General features: G+C 41.6%; 1 protein-coding gene across 2 annotated transcripts; it reads right to left on the bottom strand.

The window, feature by feature from the left end:
* Window positions 1-1,321: 1,321 nt before the first annotated feature.
* Window positions 1,322-26,404, bottom strand: HYOU1 (hypoxia up-regulated 1). Of its 2 annotated transcripts, none has more exons than XM_075279879.1 (25): window positions 26,338-26,404; window positions 24,773-24,877; window positions 18,354-18,447; window positions 17,971-18,049; window positions 17,174-17,328; window positions 16,453-16,529; window positions 15,980-16,161; window positions 14,614-14,729; window positions 14,268-14,454; window positions 14,038-14,172; window positions 13,842-13,924; window positions 12,641-12,773; window positions 12,352-12,536; window positions 12,092-12,230; window positions 11,941-12,001; window positions 11,245-11,327; window positions 10,934-11,071; window positions 10,391-10,569; window positions 9,940-10,027; window positions 9,619-9,741; window positions 8,739-8,872; window positions 8,073-8,157; window positions 6,445-6,691; window positions 5,983-6,060; window positions 1,322-4,887 (listed from the first exon to the last, which is right to left on the bottom strand). In XM_075279879.1, the coding sequence occupies exons 2-25, from the start codon at window positions 24,843-24,845 to the stop codon at window positions 4,838-4,840; spliced, it is 2,904 nt and encodes a 967-aa protein (XP_075135980.1). In that variant the 5' UTR covers window positions 24,846-24,877; window positions 26,338-26,404; the 3' UTR covers window positions 1,322-4,837. The 2 variants fall into 2 exon arrangements, with proteins under 2 accessions (XP_075135980.1, XP_075135979.1); XM_075279878.1 differs by having other exon boundaries at window positions 26,247-26,373.
* Between the last annotated feature and the right edge of the window lie 1,388 nt (window positions 26,405-27,792).

The following is a 27,792-nucleotide window of genomic DNA, read 5'->3' as shown; positions in this document are numbered from 1 at the left end:
TTTGTTCGTGTGAATGGACACCAACTGTGCACTTGGTACCGTCTACCTACATACAGTCCAGTGATTCTAACTCTATTGCGCAATTGCTGCTACAAGTGAAGAGCTGAAGGATCCTGCCTACTACACATGCGCAAGAAGTCCACAGAAGAAGAAGCCGGTGGCACAGAAGACATTGATCTCCAGGACACAGAAGACAGGCAAGTATAATGGGGTGGTTGAGTCAGTTAGGTAGGTAAGGTTAGTAGCTTGCAGACTAGCTAGGGAAATAGGGAGGCGGAGGGAGCGAGAGTGGGATCTGAGACTAAGACAGCAGGAAGCTACCCATGTAAACAAATGCATAAGAAGCCAGGAGCTCCCAGAGAAACTCAGAAGTTGCAATTCCGCAACATGGGCCTTAAAGGGGTATTCCCATCTCACATACTCAGCGGTCTTTATAGTTGTAAAATCTTCTTTCTTCCTGGTTTCTTGCATTATTTGGTGGGCAGGGTTTCACATGCAACCTGTCATTTAGCTCCGCCCACCCATAGTGGACTATGAAGTACAGGCAGCAGCAACTCCATTCTGTGTTACATACAGAGACTGCCTGTCTCTGCCATAATGAACACAATTGAATTAGCTAACCTGATAACTGGGAGAACAGAAGAAATGAAAGCAGCTCCTCTCCTCTATCTGATAGCAGGGAGCTAGGTCACATGGTGTAGACACAGGAATAGCTAGAAACACAGTCTGGCACTCTGCACTTAGCCCCTCCTCTCTCCTGAGAGCAGCAGATACAATCACTTGACTTTTGAGCAGATAAGTCAGGGCTGTGGCCACAAAGAATTGAATAAAGTAAGATAGTGGACAAACAAAGCAGTTTTGCTGAAGCAGTGTATTTAGGAAAAGTCTTAAATCCACATTAACCAGCAGTATAGATAGGATCCTTGTAATGGGACAACCCCTTTAAAGCTGTCGGCAAGCCATCCCCTTGTCCAGTTCCCCTGGGGTTTACGATGGAAACCCCAGGGCGGACAGCAGTAGTAGTGTGAACCCTGTCTAAGCTATTGAGAAATCTGTGACAGTGGATGGGATTTAAAACAATTCCCAGCCACAAATAATAATAGTAATTAAAAAAATTAAAAAAAAAAAAAAAAAAAGCAGAAGCAACGTGTACCAGCATGTCTATAATTGCTGCATGTTCTGATACAGTTCTCACCCTTCACAACCTTTTGGTTGACTTCTTTAGCAGCAGCCCCGTCCCGTGTAGCTTACATCTTAAAGATCACGCATCAAGAAGTAAACAGACAAGAGTCATGGATTTTCTTAATAACACAGCCTCACATTCAGAAATATAAAGAACTTTATTATTTTCCTAGATTCTGCAAATGGTAAAACAGCAGTTATGAAAAAAAAAAAAACTGGACGCAATTTTCCAGGAGGCTTCTGGCCCAGTGTTGTTAGAGAGCCTTCTTCACTGTCCAATATCACTATGAAGGCCATACATAGTTCTCATCAGTCAACATTTAGATCATTCATTACAATGCATTCAAGGAGTGAACAAAATGATGATGTTACTACGCACCAGTCAGCAGCAGAAACTGACGCCTATTGCAAGAATTGCTTCGGATTACAATGCAGCTTTGCTTTGGCAATGAAGGGTGAGAAAGCCGCAGCAGAAACTACATATAAACACACGCGCTCTTTAATTTTGGCACACATTTGCCCCTGACAGTAGCTGTAGTAGTTCAAGAAACAGTTTTATGTATCGTAGGAACAATCTAAACTGTGCTAAGAAAAAGGGCAGCATTGAAAATCAAAGTATTCTGATGCATTGTGTGAACAGGATTTGAAAATTCCATTCACTACAAAGTAATATCAGGCTGCAACAACCATTTTTCCACAGCAATCAACATACTATATTATACCGGCCAACATAATATTATTTCCCGTACTCAAACCGATTCAATTTTGGGTGATGGATTGGTATGGTTTCTGAAAATGTGCGACTTTCTGGGCAAATAGTTGGTATCTATGCAATATAAAACATCTGTGGAGCGTACCACTAAAACATGTAACTATAAAACTGTATAGAGAACCCACCATCCAAATGATTGTGACAATGTGGTACATACATGAGGCTAGCTTACAGAACCAGTACTACACACCAGAACTGGTTAGAACTGAGAAAAAGCAGCAGCAGAGATGTTTTGAAGGCATGGATGAAAGAAAAAAACCCCAAAAACACTCCAAAACATGGAATCAGTGGTCAAATAGGCAATTACACAAAAATAATTAAAGAATTTGACATTATATTCACAACTATATTAATTGCTCATCTGGACTTTTACATCATGACTGTTGGTATTTGCAAGCAGGGGCCATATATTTAGTGTCCAGAAAACCATATTACAACTGTTCAAAGGCTTCTAGAATAAGGGTCAGCAACCCTCGACACTCCAGCTGCTGTGAAACTACAACTCCCAACATGCTCCATTCACTTCCAAGTATGCATGCTGGGAGTTGTAGTCTTACAACAGAGAGCACCGAAGCTTGCTTACTCCTGCTCTAGAAAGACCAGTATGTGCGTACATCTAGGCACTGTGTCTTTGAGATGTCTCTGTCACATTGGGCAGGAAGAGCGGAGCAGACTGATATATAGTTTTGTAGGAAAAGATTCAGCATAATTTGAAACCTTCTTATTTGAACCGTAGAAGTCCAATGGACGACCCTAATACAAGAGAAGAACCACCCACTGGACTCCAAAGCTCAAAATACGCAGGAGTTACAATGAGCAAATACAAGTTTTACTAAACTTTGGCCACAAAACTATAGAATAATGTGCTCAGCTCCTCCTGCTACGCAAGTCGTTGCCTATACAATGAATGTGGAGTATGACAGGTTCCCTTTAAGTGGATACAGATATTGACACTTTTCTACATTTTTTAATGTTTATCTTCACTTTTTAAGTCTATTCAGCCTCCACTTTCCTATAACTGATCATTTAGTTGATTATCTCATGGTTTGTATTGAATGTAGATGGGGGGAAAAAAAACAAAAACGTATCACATCCATAGTAACTCGACATAACAGATGGAAGGCTTAAGTCACGGATTCCACGAACAATGTTTGAGTACATTCAAGACATTCAGACACGTTACATGATTGGCATTGCATGAATATAGTTATTGGAGCTCTTGCAATGCAACCGTGTGTAGCCCAAATAAAAAGAGGCAGGGACATCTGTCACCACAAACCACACTTTTCTTAAATTTAGAAAAAAAAAAAACCCAACACTAAAAATCACATTTATTTTCACAAACCTGAAGGCAAGTGCTGATATCTAAGTGCCATAAACTAACTTAGTTTGGATTAATTTCACTGTTGAATTACAGGCAAGATGTGGAAGAGAACATGGTGTTAGACTGTATATTACATTTGTGATCTATACGTAACCAAGCAGAAATAAACATTGAGATATCTGTTACACTGCCTACACCTGCACAACGGCAGGACTTAAAGTAAAGCTTCACCTATATGAGATATTGCCAATATAAAGTGTTACTGTGTGTTTAATTCCCTTTAAACAGTGGTAGTGATCCAGCAACATGCAGGACTTTGTGCAATCACACATTCCTTACCAGTCTTTCGATTCCCACAAAAAAATAAAAATAAAAAAACAAAACCCACAAAACCCTGCTGTTTTAGGGAACTCCGACTAAGGCCAGTTACTGACTGCTGAGTTACAGCTGCATTTTATCATCTTTTTACATCCCTAATACAGTCGAAAGGCCCAAGATGGATAAAGTAGAAATGCTGTCCAATCTGCAGGCAGCATGTTATAGAGCAAAAGTAGCTGAGCGGATATATATAGGTTTACAGGAAAAGATTCACTAACCAATAAGCAGCTAAGTCTTTGCTCATTCTGTGCTAAAGAGTCCAGTGGGCGGTCCTACTTATTGTCTGAATGCCTTCCCTCTGTATGCATACAGAGAAAGCTGTCAATCGCAGTGTAGAACCGCCCACTGGACTCCTAAGCCCAGAATGCGCAGACATACAAATAAATGACAAGTTAAACTAAAGCCATCTATCAATCTGCTCAGCTCTTCCTGCTCTATATAATAATGCAGAATGAAAAAGCATTTTTAACCATCATATTTGTTTTAATTTAGTTGTTAGATCATTCCTTCAGCTAAAGGAAAGGGTACAAAAACACAAAAAAAACCAAAAAAAACCCACCCACCTTCCAGGAGCAAATATCCCTTGGGAAACTAAACATTGCCTTAGTCCTCCTACCCCATCCCTGAACTACGGCTGAGATCCACTTTTCTTAAAGGGGAAGAATTACGAAAAATTATTGCGACTGGTGACCATTTCTTGTCACAGTTAAGCATCTGAAGTGCAAACTTTGTAACACAGACACATTGTTTATACAATTTTTTGTGTATTTTTCACATCTTGGAAAACCAGCTATGTCATTTAATATCAGGCCTGATACTGATGGACTTCTGTGTTGCCTCCAAAACGCTAGAAAGGCCAATGCTCTTAAGGGCAATGTTAGTCAAAAGACCTTGAAGCACGAAAATTGTGACTATTTTTCCAGCAAAAATTACGTATCTTCCTGCGTACACCCAGCGTTAAATAAAACACAACAAACACACAAGGTAACAAAATTTCTAACATTGCTCTGACAGGACAGAAATATACATCCAAAGAACAGTTTTCCACTTTTTTTTTTCTTGAGAAAAAAAAAAAAATTAACCAAAAATAAAGTTCAGTTTCTTTTAAACCATCAGGGTCCATTACAAAAAAGTAATGTCAATAAATATGAGCGCCGACACAAACTGCGGATGTCACAGGGTTATAACTCGGTCTTCTCGTTCTCTTGAGGAGGTTGCTGCGTTGTTGAATCTGGAAAATAACAGAACCAAAGAAAATGGAGAGAGAGAATAGTAAGATTAGAGGATTGAGACTAGAGGATAATGTTATATCTGGCATTGCCACTGCATGAGCCCCAAGATCAAGTTAGGGCTAGAAAATCTGTCAATGTATTGGCTGGATTCAATGGCCCAAATGTAGCTCTGCTGAGCTGAACCAAGCAGATCAGTTCTGCTAAACCATGTTCAGGACTGGCCAACGCACAGGTCATTTTCCAGGACCAAACTTGTAAAATGGCACTAGATGTCTCACTAACCCCAAATGGGATAACACAAGATGTACAAGCCATGAAGTTACTTATAGACTAGCCTGGATGCAGGTAGAGTGGTTGTCCCAGAATAACTTGTGGATAGGTGAGAAGTGTCTGATTGATTTGGGAACCCTTGGCAATCATGAAAACGGGTTTCTAATGGCCTGCCTCCTCTCTAAACTTAAGAGGATCTTTCACGTCCTGTAACACCAAAGGTTTTATATACCGCTGGAATGTTGACTGTATGCTGAATTCAGTTACAAGGGCATGTGCCCAGGTACCGGAGATATCGGTGCCATTCGTTACAGCACTGATATCCCTTCACTATCAGAAGGGCGGGCCTTAATTGTCATTGCTGAGGGCAAGGAACGCCCCCCTCTGACAGTACAAAGCTATGGAAGAGTACTGATGAGGGAGTGTTCCTTACTGCCCAGTGATGACGCTAGGTGGTAAAAGTCCGCCCCTTCTGACAGTGCAGAGATATTGGTGCAGAAAGTAAGGGCAATGATATCTCCTGCACCTGAGCAAACAACCTGAAAGCTGAATTCAGCGTGCAGTCAGCTTTATAGCGGTATAGAAAACTGCAGGTGCCAGAGGACGTAAAACTTACTCTTTAAATGGAGCAATGGTGGTCTAGTATATTGTCACTCCATTCAAACATCTATGGTCCTGATGAAAGTAGCACTGTACTCCGCTATCTAAACCTGCTGACTGGTTCCTTTTAAAAGTTCCTGCAGGTTCATTGATACGTAACATCCATACTCACAAGCTTACAATTTGACCAGAGCTTTAAAATTCTTGTGCATGTCCCGGTTTACCTGCTTCAGAACCTGATAATTCTAAAATCTTCTCTTCCGCTGGAGGCTCCTTCGCAGGCTCAGGTTCACTGGGTGGTTCTGTTTGAAATAAATACATAAAAGGTAAGTGTATATATTTACTAGGATTCAGAGCTGGGCTCTGTTCACGTTTGTATTAATTCTTAACCACTGCTCTAGAAGCTTAAAACCTGACGGACCAATGAAAAGTAAGGGTAGCAGCACAGTTCAAGCCGGTATACCTGGCTGACACACGGGCCGCGTATCACGGGTGGAACGCGAATGTGTGCTGCTACCCTAAATACATAAAATTTTGAATCTGCACCAAAAACCACATGCAGCGTTGTCCAATGCAATTTTCACTTATTTTAATTGCACCCAACTGCACCAAGTAAAAGCTGCATAATGTGGTGCCTGTTTGTAGAAAGGTAGGGGACAGAGAAAGTGGTGAGAACTGTCACTTACCTTCTGTGGTCTCTTTAGGCGGTTTGTCAGCAGACTCAGTCGTGTTTTTTTCACCATTGTCAGATTTTGTGGTGTTGCTCTTTGGCTTGGGCTTAGGTTTGGGTTTGGAAAACTTTGCCTTGTTTATCAGGTACTGAATTTCTCTATCCAATGCTGCAGACTTTTGCTCGATATCTTTAGACAACAAGACTGGTTTCTCGGTGGCAGGTAACTTTTCTTGCTCGGCCAGAGTTTCATTCTTCCAAATCTGAGTAAAATTGTAGAATATATATCTCATGTAATGTCTGCTCAACACTCAAAAACAGCCTGATCTAAGACATAGATTTGGAAAAATAGCTGTCGACAATCTGGATTCTACCAAATGTGCCTATAATTGGAATGTTAACGTAAAACTGGAGTGATAAATGAACAATGGTTAAAAAACAAACAAACAAACAAAACACACACCACACACTAGGTGGATGGCAGGGTCATTGTAACAAACTTTACATAAATCGGCAGTTTTCCGCCTCCGCAGAAGAGAGGAGACTAGAAGTTATGAGTAGAGATGAGCGAGTACTGTTCGGATCAGCCGATCCGAACAGGACGCACGCATTGAAATGAATGGACGTAGCCGGCACGCGGGGGGTTAAGCGGCCAGCTGGCGTCAAAGCGGAAGTACCAGGTGCTTCCATTCATTTCAATGCGTGCGTGCTGTTCGGATCGGCTGATCCGAACAGTACTCGCTCATCTCTAGTTATGAGGACTCCCATAGACTGCACACAGAGAAGAATTTGCTTATCTACCTTTCTTGTTCACACAGAAATATCAGGGGGATCATACGGGATATTAGAGAAGTATTGATGTGAAGTATTAATATGAATAAACCTCTGTCTGTGCCTGTGCCTTTCCTTTGGTACTCAGCTTCTGCTCACCCATCACTTCTATCATAGAGCTGTAATTGGACATCTATGACCTTCTGCAAGATGCTTTCAGCAGAGATTTCAAGTTTAGCAGGAAGGTGGAGGAGCAGCACTAAAGGAGACTGTATGACTGCTTCAGCCTATCATTGGCCTTAGCGGAACATCACCGAGGCAAGTGAGAAGCTGTAGCACTAACGTCAGGTTGCAACCCTGCATACAAAGGCAGGAAGCAAGGAAAAGGTATGGCACTAAAACCGAGGGGAGAAGAGAGGCAAGTATGGACCTTGCCTCTAAGGGGATGTTCACACTTGTGCCCCTGTCCACCCGCCGTTTCTGTCCTAATCCCCAGAGAAACTGCATAGGGGACGGCTTGTCAGCAGTCAGTTATAAAACCCATTCTTTAAAGCAAACCGCCGATGTCCGTATGCAGCCTCTATGCGGTGAAACCTTTTTTTTTTTTTTGCAAGGACACAAAGTCAGACATGTAGGACTTTGTGTCCATCCAAAAAAAATGGTGTCACCGCGGAGAGGTTGCATACAGACACCAGCAGTTTGCTTTAAAAACCCATTCAGAGGAGAATAGAAGTTCATTTTTTAAGTTTTACAGACATCCTTGATAAACTTTTTTTGGTTTTTAAACTCCATCCAGCCCACTTAACATCACAAGGCTATCACTAAAAATGTGTCACAAAGATGTAACCGAGAAAGTAACCTCTTTCCTCTTACCCAGGTGTCATTAATGAGCTTTTCCAGTGTATTAAGCTCAACTGCTGTGAATATGGGATCATCATCAGGGATCATTCTAGCACTCCTAAAGACAGAAAATAAATTAGGTAAAGAATATTACAAGTCAAAAACAGACCTCATACAAACGTATGACACAGATTTATTCATGGCTGGACGACTGAATTCCTCTGCTTACACTTCACATAGCCCAATATATGCCAAACTGGCATACTTATACTTGAAATGTAAGCCAGCTCCTAGTACAGAGCAGAACAACTGAGGCACATCTGACACCTCTTCAGACATCTAGAAGGCCAACCGATCGGCTGTTTGAAAAGGCCACGGTGTTCGGATGAGCACTGTGGCCCATTTACTACTTACCAAACACTTGAATAGAAGATGTGCTTGGTATCAAAACTCAGACTATTTATATGAATGGGACTGAACTGGGAACAGGCCATGTGATTTGATGAATGTGATGTCACATGGCCTGTGATGCAGAAGTTGCTCTTAGGAAGCGCTGCTGATAAACAGCTGATACTTGGAGATCAGACCCATGCTGATCTTCCTGAGAATAGCTTAGCAATTCACAAGTCCAGAGATCCCTGTTAATACTTACAAGTAAAATCATTTACAACAAAGTATATTTCCATATGGCTCACTTACTTCAGGAAAATAGTAGAGTGATTTAGCAAGCTGTCCAGTACTGCCAGTCTGTCCGGCCACTTTCTTCTCTCGTCAACCTTGAAAAATAATGTCTTGCACGCCTTCTTAAGTTCATTTAGCTTCTCTTTGAGATCCTGCAATAAAGAATTGATGAATGGGAATCAATCCAGTGGATAAATTCCATCCTAATACCACGGACACATCTTGCATACTCAAAGCAACTGCTGCAGAATAGTCTTCGGCCCACCCGCTGTGAAGTACAAGTAGTAGTGTAGTGGATGGGATTTACACAACATGTCAATTATTGTTCAGCCACAGTTTTTAAACTTTGTATTGCAAAAGCTGAAAGCAAGGGCCAGCTGCCTGGGAATAGTAGCTAGTGGACATCATGGAGAGAACAAAAGACAAAGGTTGTTTGGTTTCAAACAACCATAATAGGGCCAAGAAATCCAATCTGTCTACAGGCAAAATTTCTAAGAGTGACCATGGCTCATATAAAGGGAACTCACAGCTTCATATGGGGTTTTTTTTACGATGCTGTGACTACCACCTCTGTAGAGTAGCATTGACATGATGCTGTACATACTGTACGACACAGTTGTAGTAGCTCGGAAGCTCGCAGCGTCATAGTACACCATGTCCTATTCACATGAGCCATGGTTGGGCTGGGAAATGTGGCCAACTCAAGGCCTGCATTTCTCATCGTGATCAGTTGTGTTAAACCGGCCATATAGAAACCCATTGCATTGAAAATGTAGCCCGATTTAATTTTGAAAGCCCATCTTAAAGACAGGCCATACATTTCAAAAGGTTGGTTAACACCCTTAAGAAACGGATCTTTAATTCTTAGAACATTAACTGTGTGTTTTAGGTTACGTACCTTCGTGGTTGCTGTATATCCTTCATCCTCTAGCCAGGTTGAGGCTTGGCTAAGCTTGCTTGAGATCTCCTCTCTCTGCTCTCCGGTAGATACTTTTTTGAACTCTTTTTGTTCTAGTTTATCCTATGGCAATAAGCAGACACTATTATGGAAAGATTCCTCTTACTGGTAATTGGATTTCCCCCATGCCTCCTCAATAGAACAGCATTCTCCTTTGGTACTGTTGTGGAGGCATGGGCGAAGGCTTGGTTCTAACCATATGTACTGTATAACACAAGTATGAAATCCAATTAACTAATTAATTTAATAAGGACAACATACCTGTGTCTCAAATATAAAAGCTTCTAAGCTATTTGCAGCTTTCTCCCTCTCCTGCTTTTCTAGGTCACGTTCAGTAAGATCCTGAAGCCTAAGGTACAAGATAATTTGTTATATTCACGTTTTCTTATATAAAAATGAAAATAAAAGGGACACTGCTATTACATCCCAGGTTTTACTCTGAAAATATGGGCAGCTGAAGATACGTCATCAATGTAAAAGTCCCAGACAATCTCTTTAAGGCGATTTGTTACATTGATTTGTTCTTGGTGTAGCAGCAAGATACAAAAAAATTCCAAGCAGAGAATGTGGCTTTCAACCATATCACTGCAACAGATGTATGCAGTACATCATGGCTGCCAAATATTTACAAAGGCTCACAGCATATTGCAGGTCACAAACCACTTCCAAAAACTACACATGACCTTTGCAAATTTACCTCCCATATACTCACTTTTTAACAGATTTCTTCACCTCATCTTCTACTAGATCTGGTATATCATTAATGGTCTGCTCTGCTCCTATTTCATCGACAAGTTTCTGCTTCTTGGGAGCGGCAGGTTTTTTGGGCTCTTCTTCTGGTGGCTTTGCAGACTCTGATTCTTTTGTGGCTTCTTCTTTTTCCTTAGTGTCCTACAGGAATCATAAGAGCATAGATTTAGTAATAATCCAGCTGCTGCTCATTTTGGGCAATGTCTCTGTAGATTCAGTTTTGCTCATGGGTCCCCTAGATGTGATCTATATCAGACAATGTCACATTCCTTTTGGAAATAACCTGCATCTTATAAGTCTTCTGTTCTGCTTGGCTTTCCAGTTCACAGAGTTTGTAATAATCCATACAACCCTTAATCTGAGCAGTTCTGCCCCTTCAAGCTAGCATCAGAAGGGAGTCTCATCTCTGCAGACCACCACTGACCCAAACGTCTGACATGTCACAATGAAATGTCAGTAGTTCATTAAAATAATAAGTATCCTTTGATCACATATTGTGCATTACCTTGCCATCTACCTTTTCACCCTCCTTTGGCTCTTCAGTTTTTTTTTCCTCTGCTTTACTGTCAGAATCCTTTTGCTCACTGGCTTGTGCTGTTGACTCTTCCTCTTTTGTGGCCTCAGTCGGCACTTCCTCTTCTTCCTGTAATGAATATTAAAAAACAGCATCAAAAACTGTATTTACAGCTACGTTTGACAGCCACAAGCAAGGACCACAAACGTACCAATCTAGAATACAGATTTTGATTAAATGTAAAATGGGATGTATGACCAATAACCAGACATGAATGTGATGTCTGGGGGATGAAGGCTTACCTGCACAGTGTCTGTGGCATTTTCCTTACTTTCTGCGGTGGAACTTCCTCCTCCAAATAAGCTTGATATAGTATTTCCCAGCTCTGTAGAGAGCAAAGTAATCTTTATAACAATACAGGGGATGTGAAGAGGGCTCAGAGGTGCAAAACCACAAAATCAGCAAGAGAAAAGCCCCAATAATGGCACCATGCAGGGGCACAGCTACTGGGACAGCAGAGGTAGCAGATGCTGTAAAGGAGCACCTCAATGTGTAGGGCCCGGTGGCAAACTAAAACAGTATCCTACATAGCACATGCTATGTGGGGGCCCTGTTTAAGATGTCACATTGGGGCCTAGCAGCTTCAAGTTACTCCTCTGGCACTATACACGATGAGAAAATCAAGTTTCATGCATTCGAATATTGACATTATACACACCTTATATATTTATATACATATACACTTATACCGATTGCCTATGTTCTGAAGTATCCATTGGGCATGAAGTGAACATTAAATTGAGCAGGAGACCGTGCAGGCACTGCTACAATTAGACACATTTTTAAGGAAGTCAAAAATTTTAACACCCTGAAGACACTGCAGAATTACTTGCATACTTGACATGAGTGACCCAAAGTTTATGTGGTATACTTTATCACGTTTTCACTTCCCTGGTACATTCATATGGTCTGGTCTATGAAAGTAATGCTTTACGTACTTGTCAGTGTTGATTCCTGTTCAGGCTTTTCCTCTACTGAAGTTTCGAAAACAGATTCCACCTAAACAAACAGAGGCATTAGGACAATTCGAGGTCGGGCTGTAGAAAGGTTTGGAGTGCCAACTCAACCATCCTGATGATTAAGTCTTACCCTGTCAAGACTGAGTATTCCACTTTCATCCATGTTGAAATGCGCCTTGATACCCTTTGACTCATAGTCTGCATTCTTCTGAAAACTCTCCCCAACTCCACGGAGTTTTACAGTAGTGAGGTTCAATGATCCGAAAATTCTGAAACAGCAAAAAAAAAAAAAAAAGAATAAAATTAAGTTTGTCACAACTGAACACAGTATAGTGTATATAACATAAGGTTTGTGATGGGTGGGCAAGAACATAATGATCTATTACTCACTTCAGGTCCTCAGCGTCCAGAAAGCTCAGGTCGCCATAATTGATGTTGAATTCAAAGTCATCCGTGTATCTATTAAAGGTGATGACCTTGCGCTGTGGGTATGGTGCCATCCTCTGGAAGAGAATTCGCTTATTGTGTTTTAGGTTTTTTACGTTCTCTTCATCCACTTCTCGAGTAAATTCCACCTGAAAGATACGAGATTCCCATTAGCTTGGGGACTTTTCCCTTCTCTAAGACCAGATTTTGATAATACTTAACAGATTACAATATTTCAAGTTATAACTGTTACCTGTATTGGAAAAACTGCAGCGTCTCGGACTACAAATGGCTTCACTTTAAATGCTTTACTCAGAGCAGCCGCCTGATACACAGCTCCCATAGCAGCAGCTTCATCTGCATTTATGTTCTTTCCCAGCTCCTCCCTGTGACAAAGTTGTGAATTATACAGATGATAAGAAATATGGTTCAAGAAATAGTAGCCTTTTATAGCTTAAAGGGTTCTTTCCTCCAAACACTTATCCTTTATCCAAAGCATAGGGAATAAGTGTCTGGTTACTCAAGGTTCAGCCACTGAGACCCCCAGAGATCAATAAAATGGCAGTGGTATGCATGCCATGCCAGTTCTATATTCACTTCTATGACTTACAACATTTATTTTTGCAGTGTATGCATTGGATTGGTTAAACTCCCATGTAGTAAAATACTTTGTAGCAGTTTAACTGTGGTCAACGCAGTGGGATAGCCACAGTAGAAAACTCAAAGCATATGTGGCCATAGCCTTAAAGAAGCTGCCCCACTAAGACTTTTCCCCATCACAGCAATTCCCAACTCTCCATAGAACGCCATGTCACTTGGGTGAAAAGCTTGATAAGTTCTTGGGGTTACTGGGGAGTATTACAAAGCAAATAATAAAAGGTGAATTTTGATATGTGCTGGGTGGGGAATATAAGATGGCGCCGCTTTGAAGGTACGTTCACACGATACAGTTGCGGAGCATTTAATACTGCATCAAAACTATGTTGGAAGAAAATCAATGCCGTTTTTGGTGAGGTTTTCTACTTTGCATGCAAAGCATTCATTTAGCACTTTTCAGCTTTCAAAAAGTGTGCTAGAAAAACACATCAAAATTGCATTTTTGTCTTTTGGTGACAAACACAGCGGTCAGGGTCCGACACACGAACTGATCGGCTGATGTGGCCGTCAGAAGCAGGCCTGCTCCTTTTAAGGTGAATATAAGTGGGACTGCAGTTCCAGGCAGTAGATTGCAGTAATGATCCTTTGAACTGTAGCCTCACTTCCATTAACTCAAAAAGGAGTGGCCAATAAACTTAATTTATGGCTTCCGACAGCCGCATCAGCTGATTGGTTGGACTCCAACACCCGAGCCCTGAACCAATCTGTTATCCTGTGGGTAGGCCTTCAGTATGGTAATGGATAACCCCTTGAACCATAAAGATTTTGAAACAACAATTTTGCAGCACCATACTCACTTGCCCACAGCTTTAAGGAGCAGTTCTTGAACTTTGGGGATACGGGTGCTACCTCCGACTATGATAACCTGATCAATATCATCCTATTAACACAAACACACAAGAAAACTTTATAATTCATAAAACTATACAGACCACCATGATCAGGAAAACAAAAGTGCTAACTTTAAGTATGCCATCTATGGATTACTCTCACCATACTCATCTCAGCACTCTTCAAAGCCTTCTGCACAGGAGCAGAAACCCTATCGAAGAGATCTGGGCACAGCTCCTCTAGATCTTGACGAGTTACTTTGGCTTTGAAGTCAATATCATCCATTAGACCCTCGATCTATAGACAAAGAAAACATTGGATGTGTGAATACCATAAAGGATTTTGTCTTCCTGTTATTTACCTTTCTTTATTAAAAGTTCAGAATATCGTACCTGGGCCATATGATCATTGTTGGCGCTCAAGATGGTCTTTACACGATTTGCCTCCTTGAGGAGCTTAGCCATTGCCCTTGGATTCTCACGAACATCCTTCTTGGATTTCTTTTGTTCATTGAAAAGCTTGGCCAAATGTTCCCGAAGCCTCAGGTCTATCTCCAACCCACCAAGAGTTCGGTCAAACCTGAATAGCATAAAATTTTGAATAGAGGGAATAAGTTAAAAGAAAGATGCCTATTGAGTGTTAGCAGAAGTTAATATATGTTCTAGTCTGCATCAAAAAATCTAGCACATTTTTTGTTAATTCTCCAACAATTTCTTTGAAGAACAACTCATTTCTTACCCAACACCCTGAATCTGAAGCTGCGGCTGAATGCCTGACTCTTTAGTCTTCGTAGTCTGATAAGTCACAATAGTGCACGTTGTACTCCTTGATCCCATATCATAAAACATAACGTTCTGTAAAAGACAGAAATACAATTAAAACAAATTTCAAATGGGGGTTGTAGGTAGGGCTGTCCATTTTTGCCCAATATTAAAATCTCAATTTTTATTTTTTCAAAGTTTAGGCACTATTCTCAATCTCGATTTATATGTTTTTGTTAAATACAAGTACAGGGAGAAGGAGTCAGATCTAGGTGACGCAGGCTACCCCATCCTACCACTAAGCTACTGACTATTGAAGAAGCTATTGAGCCAAGTTTGCGGCAGCAGGACAACGCTTGAATGGAAGTTAACAGACTGTGTGACAAGGATAACGGTGATTATATGATTCTGAGGAAAATGGTGAATTAATTCAATTAGTTGCACAGCCCTAGCAGAGGCGGCTTGAAAAACATGGCCGCTTTCTTCTAGAAATATTGCCACACATGTCCATGATCTTCAATTGCAGCTGAGCTGCATCATAGCGAGACAGACCTGCAATACCAAAGACAACCTGTAGACAGGTGTAGCACTGCTGCTTAATTCCAAAAACCATATGTTTCTAATGAGAGACAATGCCTTTAATTCTAATCTACTAAAGCACACCCTTGAGACTGAGGCCCCACGTTGCAGAAACGCAGCTTTTTTTGTTGCAGATTTTGTTGCGTTTTTTTGAGCCAGAGCCTCAGAATGGCTACAAAAGGAATGGGAAATATATAGGAAGTTCTTATAATTCTCCTGTCTACTTAATCCACTCCTGGCTTTGGCTTAAAACCGCAGCAAAATCTGCAACATAAAAAGCTGCGTTTCCGCAACATGGGGTCTCAGCCTAAAAGGGTTATTCCAGTTACAGTATTTTACATTACTCCCCATTCACTGATCACAAGAACAGGGGTTCCTCTGATCCATGTATGGGAATGAAGCAACTGGTCAGTCATGTGTGGTCATTTCACTCCCTTCTAGGGGACTTCTGGAGATAGACAACAGCACTCAGCTATCTCTGGCTGTTAAACTGAGAATGAATGGAGCAACAACATGCATGCTTAACCGCCCAATCTTTTCAGATGGGAGAAGAGGTCCCCCAGTCTCGAGACTGGTGTGGATCCTAGCACTCCTACACACCGATCAGTTACATTAAGTTCACTCCAAATTACCAGAATAGCCCTACATTTCCTTCATGAGTGGACTACATAAGCAAAAGAACATCTTTATACTGATACTACTTTATATACAGCCACACAGAGCATTCAAACAGGAGTGCAAAAGTGTAGAACATGCAAACAAACCTGTGCAGTTGCGTTAATATCTTTCCTTCGGAAAACGCCATAGTTTAGAGCCACTGCAGTGTTATCATTTATAAGCTGGAGCACCTTAAGACCAGCTAGTTTGGCGGCTTGGAGAACAGCTCGGCGCTCCGCCTGATTGAAGAACGCAGGGACGGTAATCACTATGTCCTTTATGGGCTGCTCTAAAATTTTAAAAAGAAATAAATGAATGAGTATAGATAGAAATAAATGTGCATGCTAGCTGTTAGTGCAAATATGAACATAGCCTTAGCTTCAGAGTCTTAGACAACCAAAGCACAATGAACACACAACAATATGAAAATGCAAAAGGAGGAGGAGGAGGAGGAATGCCATAAAACAAAACAGAAAGGACAACTATACATTCTGAGCTTCATGGAGAACAAAATACTTAACAGATCTACAACAAGCAGGAGTAGGAAGAGAAGAAAAATACACATTTATTTCAAACGTACCTGCAAATTCTTCAGCCAGAATCCTGGAATAATTCAGCACCATGCCTAGCAATTCTTCAGGTGAATAAGTCAGTTCCCTGGAAATATACAGCGAAGGCAGGATTAGAGCAATGATCAGTAATTCCATTCTCACAAGAGAGAGAGAAAAAAAAAAAAAAAAAAAAAACACATTAGTAAGATGAGTCAGGACAGCCTAAAAGCTTTCAGGGCATGCAGAAAGTTGTAGAATCCTAACAGATGGGAGTACCACAGGTTGAACAAATCTCTACAGGAACAAAAGAGGCAGTTGTACTGCACAATAATTACAAATGATAAAAAGTGACTATGTACATGTAAGTCACACAACCGGGAAAGGGGGCCATGTGCAGGCCGTATGTCTTGGACTGAACTGTGCTTCATGAACTAAACTCACTGCATCGTAGAAAGTTATGATGCAGGGAGTTCCAAACGGCCAAAGTGCTATTCTACCGAACTAAGAGCTTAGTGTTAGTTCAGTATAGTAGTACTTCCGCAATCTGGGAGTTCACCACATCATAACGCCTTATGACGCAACGACTTCAGGTTATACAGCAGAGATCAATCCAGGAAATCCAGGCTGTATAACTTGGTAGTCTAAGTTTGGCCCAATATCTATATATTACAGTATATATATTATTGGCGCCCTGGTCATATTAAACCCCTATGAAAAGGAATTAGTAAACGCCTTAGAAATAAAACTTACTCTGAAAGCTTGAACACCACTGTGCCCCGCTCTCCATCCTTTACAACATTGTACTCTGGGAACTGACTTATGAAAGTCTCAACTTGTGGGTTCTCTGCCCGCTTTCCCAACAAGTCCTGGAAGTACCGAAATGTCAGCTTGGGATTTTTGGCTGCCTGTGAGGAAAAAAAATTAAAAAATTTAATAATAATAATAATAATAATAATAATAATAATAATAATAATAATAATAATATACTACAGAGGCTGTTTAGTCTGCAGAAACATTAACAGTTGTTACAGAGAACCTGTGAGGCCAATTTAAGACACAAAACCACCCACATATCTTCATGAACTGAGGGTTTGTATCCCAAATTGCCCTATTTTTAAAGCCATCCTTATCCAGGTTTTGTTTTGTTTTTTAATTAATAGATTTAAAAAAATAAAAAAAAAATCCCAGACCTAGAGAAGAGTCCGAAGAAACTACTCGTAACTTGTGCTCCAAGTACCTGGCAAGTTCTTCAATGAAGCCATGGATGTACAACCCTGTCTTCACGTGTACCCTGAAGCAGAGGTGTACTCTGGCAGCTTCACTGAACAATTGCGCCAGTGGGAGAATATAGTGGCAAGGTGAGTATAAAGCTTTTTTATTTTTAGCGCGGGAATGAATGGCTTTACAACAGAGCTATTTGGGTCACTGAAACCCCAGTCCATATAGACTTGTGGAAAGTTTAGTGTTGCCAAATCATCCTGACCGGTTCTTATTAAAAAGAAAATATACCAACAGAGTTATATGCACGAGGGTTAGAAGTGACTTACCATCCCTACAGCACTATCCCCAAAGAGACGCTCATTATCTTTCAATGTTACGGCACAAGGTGTTTTTCTTCTGGACTCCCTGAAAAATAAAAAATAAAGAATTGTAAAAACACAGACTCTCCTCTAAAAGAACTTTATTTGGAGATACGTTGAGCTGGAAAAGAACACTGGGAAAATTCATCTGTGAACCTTGCAGAATTGTGAATTCAGCTCTTGATCACAACACATGCTACAGCACAGTACTGCCATGTAATCCAGCAGAAACCCCAGGAAGCCATAACAGTTTCTTTCTTTGTTACAGAATCCTAAAAATGAAATCTCCACTGAACTAAATAAAATCCTTTCTAGTTGCAGCACGCAACGTTATGACCGTTAACACTTACTTGTTTAAAACAATTTCCATAGGTACTCCAGGTTTCACAATTGCAATTTTCATCCATTCCGAGCCCATATCCACAGACATGACGGCCACAGACTCTGTGAGGAAAAGAACAACATGCGGTCAAAACTAAGAAATTGCACAAGTTCCAATTAAAGAGGTATTCTAAGATCAACAACACTTGGGTAGGAAGAAAATGCCGAAATAATAAAAATAATTCCACGCTGATCTAGTACCATCAATCTGGTGCTCTCTGCGGTCTGTGCTGTAACAATGACATTCCCGATTACTTATGTAGAAGTCTGAGGCTAGCGATTGTCATAGTCGGCACAAAATGGAACCTATGCTGTATCAATGACATCCCAGACTGCTCGGGTGACTACTACTGAGGCTGGTGACTAGTGGTAGCAACATCCAGGACTGTGGAGCCAGCAGGCCAAACCACAGACTTGGACTACTTTTTTTCCCCACAGCCCAACTGACTACTACTTGGACTCTTTCGTAAATGGCAGCCATGATGAGTCAGAAGCAATAAATCTCCTCTAATTCATTAAAAAGCCAGTGGCAATTCCTACGAAAGGAAATACAATATACGATATTAGTCATATAATTACATTAATTACCTAATAATAAATAAAACAAATCATTAACTCTAAGACTCCACGACTCCACCCAAAATTGGACTCGACCCAGACTCCAGAGTCCTGGCTGCCACGTGGGTATTTGGAAAGGGTCATTGCTGCAGGACAGGCTAGCAGAAAGGACAGACACTGCAACCGTGCGGGAATAAAGAAGGGTTTGACCGTCAGGGACGTTTGCTTTTTGAGGCAATATGGCTTATAGATATATACAGTTAAGGGGGAGGGGGAAAACCCCCCACAACAAACAGCTGCTCAAGGAAACCTTCTGTACAGAAGAAACCCCATCAGCTGTTCGCTGCAGGGTCCGATCCAGAGCCTCTGGCAGTCAGTAGGTATTGCTGATGCAGTATGGCCTATAACATCCCATTCAGCTGGTCACTGGCATATAACCACTCATATGGAGGAGAAAAAGTTTTACCTGTTACTTATCTAGTTTACACAACGGTGCAAATAGGACACAAGGAATAAAAGGCACCAGGCAAACAGACCAGCCCTGCCACGTGGCCAAATAGCTAAAATCTGGTCAAGACCGCTTACATATGAAGTGGCAGATAATGGGAATTACAAACTGTATATGTCACAGAGAGACCCGAATAGGACGCCCCTATGTATCCATGTATAGGGGTAAACAAATACCCTTGGCCTTTGCATGTTATTTACTACTGCATAGAAAACAATGGGGAAAACAAGCAGATTATTATTCCTTATGAACTGGAAAATTGCTGCACCAAAATAATACATTATTTTAGAGCACTGTATGAACCTAAAGTGTATCAGATCTCCATTTGCAATGCAGATGAGTGGGATGTATTGTTTCCTGTAAGCAGATACTTCATGCTGGGGAAAGCCCAAGAAGCAGGTCTTTGTTCTGATCTCTACTAAGAGCTATTAAGGATCAAGTTTTTGGTTTGTTTTCTTTAATAAATTAAAACTACAATGCAGGGTTGGATCTGTCAGATAATGGAAATATGTGGTGAATGACAGACCTAAATGACTCATAATGGAGTCCGGGCAGATTCTAGCAAGGTGTCACTGCCAGGTATTTTAGGACATAAACATGCACTTTTTTTTTTTTTTTTTTTAATGTAGATTGTGAGCCCCATATAGGGATCACAATGTACTTTTTTTTTTCCTTTTCCCTATCAGTATGTCTTTGTAGAATGGGAGAAAATCCACGCAAACACGGGAAGAACATACAAACTCCTTGCAGATGTTGTTCCTGGTGAGATTCAAACCCAGGACTCCAGCTCTGCAAGGCTGCAGTGCTAACCACTGAGCCACCGTGTTGCCCCTTAAATATGCACCATTCTTATCAAATATGTGGCATCTGATAAATTTGCTACAGATTTAATTTTGCTGGAGTTCGTGTTACGTACTTTAAAAAAAATCCCCATCATAAATCCCTCCACTGAATGTGAAGCCACCCAAAAGAAGACAAACTGCCAAATGTGAATTCACTATATATTAATGCTTCAAGCAAATTTAATTTATGTAGGCAAGAACCCCTTTCTCCTCAAGTAAAAATTGGCAGTAAACGGTCTATGCATGTATATGCTGTCTATATATGCGCCTTAGTTTTTTTCTATACTCCCCAAATAATACACAGACAAATACTGATGAATTGATAACTTTGTTAACAATAAAGAAAAAACCCTCTGCAAAATGACCATTAAAGAAAAAGGTCCATTTATTCCTTACTCTTGCCTCTTACCACTCTCTCTCTCTATTCACCAATCTTATCTATACAGAGACAGACCAGACTATGAAGTCTATGGAGCAGGGTAGGAGAGGAGTACAAGGGAAACAGGGCAAAGAGAACAAGGAGAAATTTATTAGTGTTTAGTCTCAATTCTCATAAAAGGCTGGATAATAATTCCCCAGATTCCAGCTCTGCTGTAAAATAAAACAGTCTCCCCCCCCCCTCCATAGACTTCGATTTCCAGTTGCTTAATACTTTACAAACTTTTGCTACAGATTAAATCCAAAATAAGTGAAGAAAGACACTTTTCTAAGATAAAATGCATAACGAAATTTACCTGCACTAATGATTTATTAAAATTATTTTATACTTTTTATCCTTTTGGTGCATTTTAAACTGTCAAAAGAATCAGGAACATCTGCCACGAGTCCGTGTATTCAGAATAGTGAACACTGTCAGTGCACTAGTACACAAAACCTAACCGCATTATTTCCATTAACTGTGCAAGGACTAAATACTGTTAAAACACTCCCCGAAGTTTACACTGACAACACGGATATCCTGCCTGCCTGAACGTGTTATCAACTGGGCGGGAGCACTGCCAGACCAGGATACCTGCTCCTACTGTATCTGCTAATATCACTGCACAGACATAAGGCAAGGCAGCAAAGCCTTCTACTTGTAACCAGACACACAGGGTTAATTAATCCAGTTGATTTAAAGGAACACCAGTCCTACTGATTGCCAAAAGACAAGATCTTCCATTAGAGAATGGAGAGAAACAGATAAACAAAAACAACAAAAAAAAACCCCCCTTTGACCTCAGTTATTTTTTTGGTGTGGCACAGCTCCAGGATATAGGGTTAATGTACATGCACACAAATAGGATTTATAGGAATTTATGCGCACAAAAATGAAACTGGAGTGGATTTTCATATATATTGGGTTTTTTTTGCAATCTGCACTAAGGAAAAATAAATAAAATAAAATCGCTTGACATGCTGCAGATTTTAAAAGCCGCACCACAGGTCAATTTCTCATTGACGTGAGTTCTGGTGGATTCTGGTGCAGATTTACTGCAATGAAATCCAGAAGCAATATCCGCTGGTCATAAAAGTCCATCACCAGCTACTGGTGTCTGGTGCTCACAATGCGATGGATCTGGCAGAACTTTAAGTCTCCCATTGTAAAAAGAAGTGACGACAGTTAGAACAAGGAACTTTTATATTCCTGGAACAAAGCCCAGGAAAAGGAGATGATGCAAAATTCTACGGTACATGAGCCAAACACATCTTTTATGTATAATCACCTGCTCATGTGTAATGTTTACACAGGCCGCCACTGTTGAAAATTTTCAGTTAGAGAAGAATCAAAAGGTGTCTCTCCCTCCCCCCCCCCCAGAGTTGCATCACTGCAATATCTGCACAAAATGGTGTGGTTTTAGCAGTGGGTACTCCCCTTCTTTAAGCGGTTCCACTACAAAGATTGACCTGTGATGCAGTTTTGGGTTTTTTTCATAGCCTGTGGATCAGATTTGGTTAAATTCATCAATATTTCTTAATTTCTCAAAACTGTCTAGAAGACAAATGGTTTCTGTTGCCGATAGCAACCAATCAGTGGGGCCCCTTGAGTTGTACGATGACTAGTCCCATCAATGCAGTCAAGACCACCCCCCTCCATCAGTAAACTGCTTAGGTTTGAATATGCAATAAGCAACAATACAACAATGATTATTTGTACGGCAGCTCAAAGACAAAATTGAAAGTGCTTGAAGTAGTAGAAATTTTACACAATGGGAAGATTTACCAAGCTAAATAAGTTCTGGCTCAAACTGAACAGAGAAACTTGTGTACAGGTCATCCACCAAATGTATTTGTTTTAGGCCAGGGCCCCACATGGTGTAAATGCCAGGTTTTACAGTCCCTGCAAAGTGGATGGGATTGTAGAGAATCCCATCCACACATTGCAGAAAAATACATGCACCGGACAGACTGCGGTTTTGGAAAATCGCAGCATGTCAATTCTACCTATAGAAAGGCCGCCGGTTTCCCTAAAGGTATAATGGAAGCAGAAATTCTGCAAAGGAAACCTCTGTGGACTTTGTGTGTAAATGCTGATGCGTTGCCGCCAGATTTTTTTTTCCCCCAAAAGCGCTTTTTTTTTTGCTGCGACCCGATATATGGGGCCTTAACCTCAGACACCTTTCATACTGCACTATAAAGTTCTGAACAGTCTAAACAAAATGGCTAAGTTGAATAAAATATGCCAGACTTATTAAGGCCTTATTCACACCAGAAAAACGGTCTTTTGATTGTCATCCCCCCCCCTTCACAAATTCTAAAAATTTCACAGACACACACGTTTCATCAGTAGAAGCTTGCTGCTTAATTCTGTAACCTACTGACTGTCTCTTAGCCTTAAACTAGGGCCCATCTCACACAGCAGTAGGGCCCAAGCCGCAGCAAAACACTGCAATATAAAGGGCGATTGGGGACCCCCAAAATGACATGGAGAAAACAGAGCCAGGGGAGGGAGGATACTGGTTGGCCTGTCTTTGTGCCTAGATGTGATCTGCATTTATATAATAAACTGGGTAGACTGTTAAATAATTTGCCAAGTTTATAATATGGATGTATAGGCTAGTTGCAATGCCATACACTGCCTCTCTCTATACAGGAGAGTGAGGGCACCTCATGTGGTGCACCACTAGTGCAGGTTGTGGCAGACTCGAGGCCTACCCTGGCTCAGTGGCCCAGCAGGGGAATTCACCTGCTCCCCTGTGAGCCAGCCTAAATCTGTCACATGAGCCACCATGATAAATTTAGTGCAGGATCTGCAGGTCTAGTTTTATGCCATCTAAATTTAGGACCGTATTAATAAATTTGTCTCACTCCAGATCAAAGATGTTGCGCAGTGGATACAACTGGCAGTGTGATATAAAATAATAATAATAATTTTTTTAAAAAAGGAACAGTTACGCTGACCTTATTGATCCCCTGGAGGTCAAACTCCCAATATAAGTCTATTAGGCCTTGATCTGACTCCCATAGATCAGCATTCTGAGTTTGACCTCCAGTTCATACAGAAAACACTACAGAGGGGATTCATAAGGACTGGTATATTTTACGTCAGTCTTTATGTAGCCTGTAATAGAAGATGTGGATCATCATGAGCTTTGTAGATCCTTCAGGAGTCCTTGCACCTGGATGAAAATCGTGCTAGATTCTTAGGTTTAGTTATGCTTTAACATGTCCTATATAGTGTATACCCCTAGAGCATATAGACGTTTAACTATATCCTTGTCTGATAATCAAATATTCTTCACTGGCAGGTACACACGGCCATGAGCAACTTTTGTTGACTCCCCACGTGGCCACGAGTTTAGGTGAATTTCACCTAAATTGGACATATGTCCAAATACATGGATTTTGGAGACCCAATGTGTTTGATAGTCCTAAGACCTTCTTGTATGGTTTGTCTTGGTAAAACTCTGGTAACAGATTGAATCCTTCACATTTTTCTGTTCGCTGAGCCAAATTTGAAACTGAAAATTCACCCTCTGTATCAGATTGGTGGGGGTTCAAAGTAAATAGTAGCAGAGCTGCAGTACTCAGCAATGGCTACAATATCAGGGACTGGGACTGCAACCTCAATCTCTGTCCCCAGTATGGGTTCTGCCACCGAAAAGCAGATCAGTGTGAGGTCCAGGACCGGAACATCCTCCATCTCCAGCTGATGACACAGCCTGAGGATGTGGTCATCAGTATCAAAACTGCCTAGAAACCAGAAAATCCCTCCACACTGAGAAAACACATTGCAGAAAGCGCCATTGTTGTTGTAGATTTACACATTGCTTTTGAAATCATTCTTGGAATTTTCGCAAAAATAAATAATAGTAATAATAATAAAAAAAAAGATATACAAAATAAATACAGACAGATGTTATGACTCCCAGACTTACAACTGGCAAAGCCAAAAATAAGCATCTATGATTTTTTACATCACTGTAAAAGCTCCAACAGATCCATTACCAAGAAATAAGCTCTGCAGTGTAGGAGTCGCCCATCGTCCGCACAATCTTACCTGTCTGGGTGGGCAGCAGGATTACTAGGGAAGCAGAGAGGAGTGCACATAGCGTCCACGTCTGAAGCCCCATCTTCCTGGGGTCACTTTACAGATTATATACACCTGCATAATGAAAAGAGTACACATGAGCACCAGAGAGAAAGAGGTTAATTTATAATCCATGCTAAAAACCGCTCTGTACCAAAATAACTGTTGCTACATAGGGAAGAGACCAGCAACTAGAGCTGGGAAAACATGGGTTAAATATAGATACTCCCCTTTCCCCAGTCCTCCTTCCTTTTGGCGCTAGGACTGCCCAGACCGGAAGTACTAATGCTCACATGGCCGATGAGGCCAGTGTTGTCACATATGGGATACCGTTAGCAGTCACTGGCGATGTCACTGCTCATGTTAAGGCCTACAACTGGTCACAGTGGTCAAATATGCCTTAGCACTTTCGCTCAGCCAGTCCACACCCTATTTCCAGTTATCCAGGAAAACCTCTTGAAAGGGAGTCTATCATTGGCTAGATCAGTTTTTAAATCAGCATATCATTCTAGTCATACCTGTCTTCTCCTGATACTCAAAGCCATTTTTTTTAATAAACCGGTTTTCTTATATGCAAATTAATCTTCAAGGAGCACCGGCAGCGTTACCCCTGTGCCCCAAGCAGCCCTACATCATCACCCCTGTGCCCCAAGCAGCCCTGCATCATCACCCCTGTGCCCCAAGCAGCCCTGTATCATCAGCCGTCTCCATTTCTCACCACCCCCTTCTTGAAAAACGATCCCGCCTTCTACACCTCTTCACTAAGCAGTGAAGGCTCAAGAGAAGACAGGTATGCCTGGATTAGCCTTTCTAAAGACTATGCTTATTTAAAAAACAATTGAGCCAATGACAGACTCCCTTTCAAAAGGAGCCACATTTGCCATAAAAGTTATTTCAGTGGCCCAAAAATAAGAACTCCGGACCACCGATAACACAGCACATAAACAACATTGCTAAAAAGCGCCTAGTCATTTTGTGTCCAACCAGGCTGGTCATTAAAGGGTTAAAGCCGGGTTTAAAGCTTGACAAAGGAGTCAGAAGGATAAGATGAGAGAATAAGGAGGCCGCAGAGATCCCTCAAGGATGTGCACTCAGTGATCTCCAGCATGTGCAGGAAGAATAAATGGAGGATCTACACAGGACAAGGCAATGATCATCTCCTCTGTACAAGCACAGGCTGCACCTGGCCAGCTCATCAGCCTGCAGGAGGATGCATGACGTCACCAGGATACATGACATCACGATTGTAGACAGGTGATGTCTCTGGCAGCACAGCTGCAATGGTCAGCACTCAGCAGTACTTGTTCCGGCCGTACCTCTTACCAGTGCTGTGGACGCTATACACAGAAGAAGCGCTTATTAATACCACCCTCGCCCCTTACACTACAGCTCCATACTGGGCATGTGCACAGTAACCCCGCAGCATGTCAGCCGCACGCCTCACCTATGCCCTCTACGCAGGACTTTGCCCCGGCCCGGTGCAGTGTGCAGCTCTCCCGGCTCTGTGCTCGCCGCTCACTCTGCAGCTCACTCACCTTTCTTGCTAGCAGCCCGGAGTGTCGCGCACAGGCCTGAACGCGGCGTAAGCTGATTGGTCGCTTTACCGGCAGCTCTAGCGTCAGCCAAGCGCGGGCCCCCAGCCAATCAGGCTTGGCAGAATTTTCCGTCTCTCTCTTCCCATTGGTCCACGTTCTATCGAAACGCTGATTTGTCCACGATCCCGTGACGTCATGCATGCAGTCTAATACCCTATATCCCGAGTTCCTGACATGTGGGAGGGTGTTTACAACATGCTGCAATGTGGGGCTGGAACTGCCTGGAAGTTATGGGGAGGCAGTAGTGAGCTGACTGATGCAATGTGCCGACATCATTCATTACCCAGGAACCATAACATTAAAGGGATTTCCCACTAATCCACAGGATAGGGAATAAATGATTGCTGGGGTCTGACCTTGGGGCCCCCACTGCTCACAAGAAGGGTGTCTGTAGTACCCCGTGTGAATAGAGCTTTAGTGCACATGCATGTTCTTTGCTCCATTCAAGTTTATCGAGATCCAGAGGTCCCATATATGGGAATGAAATGGTGGCATGTACGCTAAGTTCACACTAGCAATAAGCCTTCTGTTCTGATCCATTGAAGGATCAGAACAATGGATAAGCGGACTGCTACAACAGTAGTCACTCACGGAGCCTGACATACCCATTAAGGTTCCGTTGGGTGTCCCTTCTTTAAAACTGAAGTCAGACTGAGGCCTGGTTCACATCTGCATTCGGTATTCTGTTCGGGGAGTCCACTTGGGAACCCCCAACCAAAATACCAAACGCATTAAAAAGCGGTGAGCAATGAAACCACACGGACTATAGACTTTAGACTATAATGGGAGTCTTTGTGTTTTCCACGAGGTGTCCACACAAATCATGCGGAGAGAAAAGTGCTGCTTGAAGTACTTTTCTTTCCATATGACTCGTGTGGATACCATACGAACAACACTCAGACCCCATTATAGTCTATGGGGTCCTTGTGGTTTCATTGCTCACCAAGTGCTCCCTAAGTGGACTCCCCAACCGGAATACCGAACGCAGATGTGAACCAGGCCTTACAAGGACTTCTTTGTGAGACTTTAAACACACACTGTGACAGAGACTCCAAGGCAGATGTGAACTTAGCCTTAGTGACCAGTCAGTTTTTTGGAGTTGATGTGTTGGAAGCAGGAAAAATTAACAAACTGAATAGAACCTGGCCTTTGGCATTCCACCACAGCTTATACTTACAGCATACCTCCCAACTTTCAAAGGACAGAAAGAGGCACTCCGCCCATTCTAATAAATTTTTCTATGTGCCCCCACACAGTATAATACTCCTACAGTCACCCTAACATTATAATGTTTCCTTCCAATTGCCCAGTAGTATGAAGTCCCTTCTCCTGGTGCCCCAGTTTAAACTGAGGGAAATTAGAGGGGGACATTAAACCATAGGCTTAGTTGGATGG

Source organism: Leptodactylus fuscus, chromosome 6 (assembly GCF_031893055.1).
Source record: "Leptodactylus fuscus isolate aLepFus1 chromosome 6, aLepFus1.hap2, whole genome shotgun sequence".
Classification (NCBI taxonomy): domain Eukaryota; kingdom Metazoa; phylum Chordata; class Amphibia; order Anura; family Leptodactylidae; genus Leptodactylus; species Leptodactylus fuscus.
The sequence above is the reverse complement of the archived record's forward strand: the minus strand, read 5'-3'. Positions and strand labels throughout refer to the sequence as shown.

What these genes read in the sequence shown, in the direction of transcription:
- HYOU1 (XM_075279879.1), bottom strand. Translation starts at nt 24,845, where the DNA reads ATGGGGCTTCAGACGTGGACGCTATGTGCACTCCTCTCTGCTTCCCTA. An exon ending in CTCCTTAAAGCTGTGGGCAA is followed by an intron (nt 12,774 to 13,841) that starts GTGAGTATGGTG and finishes ACTTTGTCACAG; the next exon opens with GGAGGAGCTGGGAAAGAACA. An exon ending in CACTCTACTATTTTCCTGAA is followed by an intron (nt 8,158 to 8,738) that starts GTAAGTGAGCCA and finishes TTCTGTCTTTAG; the next exon opens with GAGTGCTAGAATGATCCCTG.